At 41.9% G+C, this 10,860-nt stretch overlaps 1 protein-coding gene across 3 annotated transcripts in view; it reads left to right on the forward strand.

The window, feature by feature from the left end:
• cbl (Cbl proto-oncogene, E3 ubiquitin protein ligase) overlaps positions 1–10,405 on the forward strand; it is a 31,265-nt gene extending 20,860 nt beyond the window's left edge. The window contains exons 5-16 of one of the 3 annotated variants that reach the window (XM_057350476.1): positions 2,985–3,106; positions 3,595–3,732; positions 3,820–3,907; positions 3,990–4,121; positions 4,200–4,424; positions 4,717–4,848; positions 5,419–5,787; positions 6,002–6,093; positions 6,201–6,347; positions 6,875–6,966; positions 7,051–7,257; positions 7,538–10,405. In XM_057350476.1, the coding sequence (XP_057206459.1) occupies positions 2,985–3,106; positions 3,595–3,732; positions 3,820–3,907; positions 3,990–4,121; positions 4,200–4,424; positions 4,717–4,848; positions 5,419–5,787; positions 6,002–6,093; positions 6,201–6,347; positions 6,875–6,966; positions 7,051–7,257; positions 7,538–7,809 (2,016 nt within the window). In that variant the 3' untranslated portion in view covers positions 7,810–10,405. Of the gene's footprint in view, positions 1–2,984; positions 3,107–3,594; positions 3,733–3,819; positions 3,908–3,989; positions 4,122–4,199; positions 4,425–4,716; positions 4,849–5,418; positions 5,788–6,001; positions 6,094–6,200; positions 6,348–6,874; positions 6,967–7,050; positions 7,258–7,464 lie in introns of all 3 variants that reach the window. The other 2 variants (XM_057350475.1, XM_057350477.1) reach the window with 2 other exon arrangements.
• The last annotated feature ends 455 nt before the right edge of the window (positions 10,406–10,860 follow it).

The raw sequence follows: 10,860 nt of genomic DNA on the forward strand, positions 1-10,860 counted from the left end.
TTTTGCCAACTCCGTGTTTTTAGCACTTTGACTAGCGATTTAAATATCGTTCTGAATCATTCTCCCTTTCGAAGCACTACGGTGGCCCACACAGGACAAAGTAAGTGGACCCGTGGTGTGCGTAGAAAGAAATGGCTCATTCTAAGGAAATAAAAACATCCCATTTCATTATGTAAGGTCTTTATACAAAAAACAGTTATAGTTATGTATATAATATTGCATTTCTGTCAATAAATCCTCCAAAAATTACACATTGGACCTTTAATGGTCTTCTGCTGGTTCCCGTTCATCGGGTTAACATCCCACCAGTGGACCCAACGTATTACTGCTAAAGAGCTTCATAGTTCAATTAAAACCAATACAATTGCCATGAAATTCATAAGAATTAGAATTAACCTTAATGAAAGGTTAAAAACCTGTTTTGTGTTGTTTGCTCAGTATACACAGGCGGCATGATCGTACTTCTCAGGTTCTGATTGTAAACTGTGAAGATCTTTCATAATGATAAGAAATTGTGAACCCAAACGTTGCTGGGTGACCTATATTTCATCTTCAGCTATACGTTTGAATTAAGTCTCTGAGGAAGTTTCAGATGGTGCACAGTAAGGGTGTGCGAAGCAGCCGGTATTTGTATCTGTATTTGTTGAGGGGGGGGAGTATTTGTATTTGTATTTGTTGAGGGGGGGGAGTATTTGTATTTGTATTCGAGTTAAATTCAAAATAGGCGTAAAAATCCAGTTTGTTTGCGTTACACTTCTAATTTACGTTATAGTGTACGTAAACAGAGCGAACATGAGAGCACCCGACTGCAGACGTCAATAATGCAGCGTAATGGAATAATCTCCCGATCAAACTCCGCTTCCCGAAAGTTATAAACTGCCTCCGGAACCCAGTTAAGGTACAAAAATCTATTCAACAAAAATAGTGATGCACGCAGTGAAGCCTTTTTTCGCTCAGCCGAGCCTTCTCTGTTGCTGTGTGGAGCAGCCTGTGTCAGTCACCTCTTTTACCCCCCACCGACTCCTGAATGTCACTCACTCACTCACTCATGCGGGCATGCACTGCGGTCTCATGAGAAAACGCAGCTTTTTGATAGTTTTTCTTGTTCCCGATTACAAATATTTTTTTAAGTATTTGTTCGAAATAAGTATTAGTAAAAAACACGCTATTTGTGCCTTTCCGAATACAGTATTCGGGTTCGGCTCCACCCCTAGTGCACAGCAAGGCACAAATGGTTTTCAAAATGTGTGAACATGACCCATTCTTAGGTGTGCTCGGTTGTAGAACTGGGCTGCTTTTCCACTGACTACAAAAACTGCCTTTTACACTCAGTTGTAGTTTTGGCAACATTATTAAGAGCCGTAATGCTTTTATGAGCTGGCTTTGAACTTAAATGACCTTCAGATATTATTTATAACTTGTAATGAATCAGTTTGCACATCTTATTTTTGAAATAAAACATGAATTTCAAACACACAAGAAAAAAGTGGAGTAGCTCTGCACAATGATAAAAATAGAAACGGAGTGTCGCACTGCATCACACGCTTTCACTGTGGACAGACGTATAATGAAAGCCATCTAGTTTTGTTTGGCTTAAGACTGGCCCAGACTGTTGTTGTTTTGAGAATTTCAGTTAGATTCTTGACGAGAGCTGTTAATGATGAAATTGACCATTTTATTGGACATGAGATGAACTTTTGCTCTGGTGTCTTGGTGAAGAAAGTTGCAGGCACCGGGCGTGCCAGACTGTCAGTCAGCATCTCTTTGTGCACTCATTGAAGCTTTTTCTTAAAAAAAAAGGAACAAGTCAAATTCTGAGAAGCGTTTGCAGATATATTAGTTAGAGGAAGTACCAAACAGTCTTGCCACGAGTGTGGCTTTTTGAAAGCTTTTAGTGTAGTTCCAAATCTCCAAAATTGAATTTCCCACATCTACCAGTGACCACTGAAAATATACTTTTAAAGGGATAGTGTACCCAAAAATGAAAATTCTGTCATAATTTACTCACCTTCTTGTCATTTCAAACCATTAAAACCAACTTTTTTCTGCAGAACACAAAAAAATATATTTTGAAAAATGTTGGTAACCGAATAACGGCAGTGCCCATTCTCTTGCATTGGTTTTGTGTTCATACAATAGAGGTTAAAGGATATCGCCGTTGTCCGGTTTCCAACATTTTTCAAAATATCTTCTTATTTTAATATCTTCTGTTTGAAATGACAAGACGTTGAGTAAATCTTTTTTTTTTTGACCAACCCTTTTAATTTAAAATATTTATTTCTGCCTTTATGGCAATAGACTTGTATACATTATAGATGAGGAAATTACCACTGAGGTCAAAGTGTTTCAAGTCATGATATGATGATTTTCTTTTGTAAATAGGTTGAATGTTTTAAATCATATCGCATTTATCACTTACATCAACGATTTGGTTAGCATCCATTTAATTTGAACAATAAATTATTATTGACAGCTCATTTGATAGAATGTGTATTAGCTCTTTGTCTCAGTTAATAAACTGTAACTGTGACTGCAACAGCCCTGTGGTTTCAGATGATGCTATAGCAAAGGCAATCAAGTTGACATACGTTTTATATTTGGCTGTGGATGTCACAGCGCATGTTTACCAGCGAGGTGTGGCTTCGCATCAGCGTCTTAACATGTAAAGAAGCGCCTTGTTCACGAATTACAATTACATTAAGTGAGGTAGTGATGAGGACATGAGTTCATCTGGCCAGCTGGTGTCACTGGTGTACTCGGTGACTCAACTGTATCCCCACCACTCGCTCTCTTTCTCTGTCTCTGACATAATTCTTTCTCCTGATTAGTGTGTTTTAGAGGCCAGCTCACTACACTATAAGTGTCTTGGCTGTCAGATTTAATCAGTATTATATTTTAGGGTATGGTATGCCATAAGTTTACGATGTGGGTGGCGTTTAAAAAAAGCCCTGACTGTTTCTTTTTTGTTTTGTTTTGTGATGTAGCCATGGTCATCACTTCTGAGAAACTGGAACAGCCTGGCAGTGACTCATCCGGGGTACATGGCCTTTCTCACCTACGATGAAGTCAAAGCCCGTCTGCAAAAATTCATTCACAAACCCGGCAGGTAATTCACAGACCTCTCATCCAAGCACCCCCTCTAGTAATAATTCACTTGAAATTACAATTCTGTCATTGAAAAGAAAGTCATACAGATTTAAATCAACATTTGGAAAAATGACACTATTATTTTTGGCTTAATGTGCCTTTATTTATAGTGTTTACAGATCTTAGCATCTACAGCTCCAGCCATTTCATATTAACACCCTCTGTGTCACACGATTTCTACTTCCATCAAACATGTCTTTATGGCATCCGCCATGCATCAGCATTTACACAAACAGTGACAGGAGGTACATGGGACAATGCCCGGTCAGTCTCATAAGCCCCGCCTCCCCGTGGCCCGGAGGACAGCGTGGTACCTCCCTTCAATAGATGTATTGTAACACCGCTATGATGTCACAGGCTCTTTCACAGCAAAGAAAAGCAATCATATGACTGTGGCTTCATCTCCCTTCATTATACGTCATGTTTTCTCTTGCATTGTGTTTACAGCTATATCTTCAGGCTGAGCTGTACACGCCTCGGCCAGTGGGCTATCGGTTACGTCACGGCTGATGGGAACATTTTGCAGACCATTCCTCACAACAAGCCACTCTTTCAGGCTCTCATCGATGGCTTTCGGGAAGGATTGTAAGTCAAAATAGTGACTCGCCCAACAAAAAACATCAGTTTAAACATCACAGAACTTGCCTTAAAAAATGTTTGGTCCGTGTTTAGTTATCTTTTCCCAGACGGCCGCACACAGAACCCAGACCTCACAGGGCTATGTGAGCCTTCTCCTCAAGACCATATCAAAGTCACACAGGTACTTCATTCATCTCCCACCATGCCACCTTGTGTCTTAGGTCATCTTAGCTTTCTGTAACATTCTTCTTCACTTCCTACAGGAGCAATATGAGCTCTACTGCGAGATGGGCTCCACCTTCCAGCTGTGCAAGATCTGTGCTGAGAATGACAAGGATGTGAAGATTGAGCCGTGCGGCCATCTCATGTGCACTTCCTGTCTCACAGCCTGGCAGGTAAATGTGAAGAACCTTCAGAGAGCTGCTGTACATTAGTGAGTGATGTAGATGCGAACGACTGTTTTCCTGTTTCAGGAGTCAGAAGGCCAGGGCTGCCCCTTCTGTCGCTGTGAAATCAAAGGCACTGAGCCTATCGTCGTTGATCCCTTTGACCCCAAGGACCCCAATAGTGCAAGCTCTTATGGATGCTGCAAGGGCTCATTTGGTGCGGAGGGAGCCCTGTCGCCTAGTTACGACGATGATGACGACGACCGGTTGGACGACTCCCCGTTCATGATTAGCAAGTTGGTCGGTGCTAAAGTGAGTATAACATTTTAAATCTCGGTTTTTGTTGGTGACCTGTGCTTTTGGGTTAAAAAGTGTATTTTGAACATTCTTTTTCAGCTCACACCTGCATCAAATATTATTTTAAGTGTGTTCCAGGCTCTTGTTTTGAAATGTAATTGCTTGAATTCAAGCACATTCCAACCAGATGATACAAAAACATTTACTTCAGCACATAATGTTAACCATAAACATTTCAATATGCCCACAGTAAATGGTGTATGTAGCCCCGGGACAGGCATTTGCTGAATAGTTTGGTTTGTTTCAGGTGGAGAGACCGCCCTCGCCGATGTCAGTCGCCCCTCAGTCCACCGTTCCTCCAGTACCTCCCCGACTGGATCTCCATCCTTTGAGACCCACCAACCCTCCCGGAGCTTCGAGTCCAGGGGCCACGTCCAAGGTAAATGCACTAGTTTGGAACTGTTTGCCAAGTGCACACATTTTTTGCTGAACCCCAGGTTGAAAATTTTTAAGAAACCGAAGGCAAAATTGATAGCTAGGAATAAAAAACGCAGGATAATGTTAAAGGTCCAGTGTATGAAAGTTAGTGTCATCTAGTGGTGAGGTTGCAAATTGCAACCAACAGCTCACTCCACCCCTCCCTTAGAAGCACTACGGCGGCTGACACGGCTCGAAGATGTCGTCACATTTTCGCTTCTTTACTGAAGAAAATTTGCAGACGTATTTACAAAACGCGCTCTGTAGAGCAGTTTGTCTGTTTAGGGCTACTGTAGAAACAACATGGAGAATTCTAGGGGACCTGCGGTTGAGAGAAATTCTAAGGAAATAAAAAATACCCCTTCGTTATGTAAGCTCTTTATACACCTCTGAAGACATTGTTATGTATATTATATTGCATTTCTGTTAATAGATCCTCTAAAAAAAAATGCACATTGGACCTTTAAGGCACATTTTGTTAAGCACTGCAGTGTTTAGTTGTCTCATATATATCTCACAATCCTGTCCCCAGGCCCCCGCTCATCACAAAGACAAGCCCTTACCCCTCCCTCCAGCTCTAAGGGATCTCCCACCTCCTCCTCCCCCAGACCGGCCACACCCGTCCGGCTCTGACAGCCGACTCCCGAGACGGCCTCTACCCAACACGCCCGGCGAACCTCTTCGGGACAAACTTCCCCCTGCACCACCCAACCGCAACATGCCAGACTGGAACTCTCGACCTGTACCCAAAGCACCATCCCAGCCACCGGTGACCGGAGATTCCCGTGGATCCCGAGAACTCTCTAATCGACATTCTCTGCCCCTGCAACTGCCCTCTGCGCTTGATGCCAGAGCAGAAGCCCCAAGAAACAACGGCCCTCCCAGCCTCGACCATCAACTGGTGAGATCATACATGCCATGTTCGCCCCAAAAATACAAATTCAGTCAGTGTTTATTCAGCATCATGTCGTTCAAAACCTGTATGTGACTCTTTCTTCTGTGGAACATAAAAGACGATATCTTTTAAAAATGTCTCATTGGTTTTGTGTCCATATAATGGAAGTCAATGGGTGCCAATGTCCTAAATCTATATGTGCTCTATTTTACATGTGTAGAGTTTTGGATCATCCGTTGCTGGTTCTGACTATGACAGTCCCAAAGTAAAGCCGTCTGCCTCCTCGAACGCCATCTATTCCCTGGCAGTCAGGTGGATGCCACAAAGCTAACGCCACACACCCCCTCACTTCCTGTTTCATCAGTCTGTTAGTAAATCAGCAGTCGTGTGTATATTAACTCTTGCTCTCGTGCTAACAGGCCCCTGAAAGAAGTGAAGCCGCAGACTGGCGTGGAGGACACCTGCGAGAACGATGAAGAGTCCGAGTACATGACTCCATCATCTCTGCCACTGTTGCCCTCTGCTGCTGGGGAACTTGTGCCCAGACCTCCACCACCTTCTTCAAGGTAAATATTAGGGATGTAATGATTGACCGTGAGCCGGTTGAACATCCATTATAATATCTGAGGATTCAAGTCAGTTAAGATAGAATTACTCTCAATACATGTTTTGAACAGCAGGGGCCACTGTGTTTACTGCAAACTTGGAAAACAAGCTGATAACTATTGTATAGTTAGGATAGAAATCCCATTTCGTTTTAATTGACGTCTCTATATCAAACAATGCAAATTCACCTATGATCTGACTGTCAGAAGCTAGCCAAATTAGGAAAGATTGCATTTCCTCAAATTAAACACAAAATTACACGATGCAAAAGAGAATACAGCTCAAACTGCATTTAATGCAGGTTCACTTTTGGGATATGGTTTTTGCAGAACGCAATGTGTTATGTTGAATTTCTGGTTTCAAATCAGCCCTGAAATCTTGCTGGTCTCCAACAATGAGGCGGAGCTTCCAATACAGTCGATTCCTCGGTGCATGATGTGTTTATTTTATGTCACAAAGTTTCTCCGTCTTGCTCTCTCATCTACAGGAACATACTCAATGATATCGAGTTAGAGAGTCAACAGACATATGAAGCCATGTACAACATCCAAGCCCAGGCCGCCATCGCCTCCAGCTCGGGTACTGACGTGATCCTCATCAGCTCAATACTCATTTTCTACCAGCACATTCTGAATTGTTTACTGTATTTCTTATCTTATTCAGATTACTCAGACTTGCCTCCTTTGACCTGCTCCAATGGGCCAAGGGATCCCATCGGCGCATGCAGCGAAGAAGAAGAGGAAAATAGCTATGACTACCCCAAGCCCCCTTTACCTGTTGCCCCAGCTCGACGCACACTGTCCGATACCAACCCCACGACATCTGCTTTCAGCCGCCTCTCTATAGACGATGAGCTCGGAGCCGCAGCGAGTAAGATTCAACACTGACTCTACACATATCTGACTTGACTGTATTTGTTTTCTTATTATCATGAAGATGGAGAGAATGAGTCTGTTATCATGCCAAAGGTGTGGTTACTTGGTTACAAACGTCTTTTTTTTTTTCAAGTTTAAAATGTGGAAAATGATAATGTGTAGGTGTCTCCAAACATTTATTTCCTTTTTCACGCTGCTTTAGATTATACTTCAACATCATCCCTTACTTCAAAGCAACACACTTGCCCACACAACTTTTTCTGAATCTTCAGCAGGCACGGACCTCTCCGAAGCCCCCGAGCGGCCTCCGAAGCCTCTTCCCCGTCGCATCAACTCAGAACGCAGGCCCAGTCCTGTTCCCCCTGGAGCGAGTCCAGGACCCAGCCAGCAGGTCTCCAGCGAGATCGAGCATCTCTTGAGCCAGGGCTACTCCCAGCAGGACATCCAAAAAGCCCTTATGATTGCACAGAACAATATCGAGATGGCCAAGAACATCCTGAGGGAGTTTGTGTCCATCCCTTCCACGGCACATATCTTAACATCTTAACAAACCACTACTTCTAGTGACGGCGAGAGTCCTTTTTTACGTGACGCTGCTTGGATTCCCGGTCCTCCTTTGTGCGCGTGGAGGGGCACGGCTCCTGGCAACTGTTTCTTCAGCCTGAATCTTCACCAGTCTTGGTGCGGCTTGAGGCATCGCATGTCCCCTGAGGCTTTCCGTGAAACGAGGACAAAAATACAAAGAAAAATGACAAGAACATGTATGTGTTTCTATAATGATTTAATATATAAATCAGAATATTGAGTATAGTTAATATATACACATGTATGTTGGATAGGTTCAGGGTGTGAAGTATTAGGCCTCGGAGTTGGGCTAGCTAAAGGGAGTTCAGATAAACAACAGCGGACTGCAGCTGAGCATTTTCTGGTGTGAAAAAATGGCCTTTACTCGTGTCGCTTCGGTACATTTTTTTGGACTGTGTGATTTTTCTTTTTTCATTTGTCAAGTAGCATGGCGTATGTGTCGCAGTTGTTCCCCAGCTAAGGTGCTGTGTTGGGATATCACTCAGCCCGAAGCGACCCATTCTCCAATTTGACCGTGACCTCCAGGGTACTATAGGTACAGGGCTGTGGGATTTCGGCGCGTGGTGGCGGCTGGCATCGGAAATGGGCTCTCCGTCAGCCTCGTTGCGTCTGTGTAGCATTACTGTACTGTACCATACATTTCAATTCCAAAATTAGACACATGAATCGAGGACAGCTAGTCCTTTAAATTTCCCGCATAGGTAGAACATGCTGATGAAGGGTACACGCCTCTCAAGACATATTTTGATATTTTAAAAGCAGGGTCCCAACACTTCACTTTGCTCACCCCCTGTTTGAAACCAAACAGCAGGGGACGTGTAATGTTTTTTTTCTAATCTTCTGAATGTGTCATTAATGTGGTGATCTCTGACAGACTTTTGTGAAGTTGTGTGTCTACTAAACATTTCTAACAGATTTAAAGGTAATGTAGAGAAGGCTGGGCGAGGGGTGAGTTGGCTTATGTAAAAAAAAAAGTATTCGCTTCTAAAGGTCCACAGCCTGGCCAAGTTTCTGTATTGGGTGGGGATTTAAATCGCTCGATTGGTGGGGAGGTTCTGACTCGTGTGTGTGTGTGAAGCTGTTCATCTTTAAAACCATGTCATTCGATTACCTTAATATATTGTTGTTATTAATGTTGTTATTATTATTATTTGTTTGATTTATTGTTATTAATACAGAAGTGCTTTACTGCTGCTATTATTGTTAGTGCTATACAATTAAGCCTTAAATGTACATTTGTGAATACTGTGTTTAACCCGTTTTAAAGTGACAGTATCTGTTCGGTGCGATTCCGTCATGTAGCATACTTGAAATCAGAAGCATCTTGCGCATGTGTGAGCTCAGTCTGGCAGTTTGTGTGTCGTGTAATTGTGTGTGTGCACATGTGTGGCTTAAAACGTTTTCATTCAGGTACTATGTTGCGTTTGCTCATAATGTTTTTATTTTACCGATGTAAATTCATCGTGGGGCTCATCACGGAAGGCCTTATGTGTCTGTTCTTGTCCAGTGAGGCTTCGTGTTAACCGTGTCACAGAACGGATCGTTCAGCGGCAGCCCTGTTAAAGCCATGATCGCAGTGCCCCTGGTCCGCCTGCTGTTTGGGAGAAGAAGAGATCCTGTGTTCGCTCCTTCCCAATCTCCCCTTGTACTCAGGAATATCGTACATTTAAACAGAATGTACATTAGTCCATACCAGTGAGTGATTAAATGACCTTGAAACCAGTGCAAGACTCATATATTCAGGGTGAAATAATGCTAGACTACTTTTTAAAGTCTCTCTCAATAATATCAGAGGAATATTTCTCAAAGCATCCTTTTAACTTTTTTTGAGGAATTGTTTTCTTACAGCACTGGCACACTAATAATCCATTATGGAATCCCTGCTGTGCTATGAAATTGTTTGGGGGCTCTAGGACTTAAGAACTTGGCACCATATGAAGTTTGCATGAGAAGGTGAAAGTTTGTTTTCTTACCTGATTTTTTATTCGTTTCATTTTTAATTACTGTACTACTATATCTTGATATTGATGTAAGCCTAACGGACGTGTGTTTGTATGTTAAAAGGTGTACAACATTTCGCACAGTGTACAATTTGTGCTACGATACTGTCACTTTAAAATCACGTGTGTAAAGTTACTTCTATATAGAATACGTGGAAATGTCAATTTCATTTTGCATTTCTGTACATGTCAGAAGTTTATTTTTGTTTACTGATGTGAATATTACTGTGAGCAGTGCCATATGTTTAGATATGTCCGTAATTTTTGTTCTGCTACCCTGAAAAATGCCTTGTTAGTGTAACGATTGAATGATATCCAAGCGCAAGTTCCTTCACAAATGACGTTCAGTCGCTTTTCTGGCCTGGTCGGTGACGTGTCCGTTTACGGAAATGTCTCAAGTTAGACCACAAGAGGGAGGTGTCTCCTTATTTTGCCATAACATACCTGAGTATGTCAGTTTCTTTTGTGCTAATTCTCATATCATTTTGGAAGTATGCACAGCGCTATACTGTTATTATTAAATGAATAGAAAAAACAATGTCTTCAGTGTCAATGAAAAGTGTCTGTATTTTATACATAATATCCTTTTTGCACCTTTCATTCTGTTAACGGATGATAAAAGGTGCATGTAGTCGCATGAATGTCAAATATAAAAAAGAACTACATGATTTTGTTTAAAGGGATAGTTCACCCAAAAATGACAATTCTGTCGTTAACTCGCCCATATATTTTGAAGAATGTTGTTTACCAGCACCCATTCGCTTACACTGGATTTGTGTCCATACACTTGAAGTGAATGGGTGGTGGCGCTGTTCAGTTACCAACATTCTTCAAAATATCTTCTTTTGTGTTCTGCTGAAGAAAGTCATACCGGTTTGAAAATGATAAGAGGGTGAGTAAATGACTGAATTTTCATTTTCTGGTTAACTATCCCTTTAAGTATATCACTTGTCGAAAAATATCAAAATAAATATTAGTAAACAGAACAAAAAAAAAACTAAATTATGTTAAGT

The sequence above is a fragment of the Triplophysa rosa genome, linkage group LG14 (genome assembly GCF_024868665.1).
Source record: "Triplophysa rosa linkage group LG14, Trosa_1v2, whole genome shotgun sequence".
In the NCBI taxonomy this organism is placed as follows: Eukaryota; Metazoa; Chordata; class Actinopteri; order Cypriniformes; family Nemacheilidae; genus Triplophysa; species Triplophysa rosa.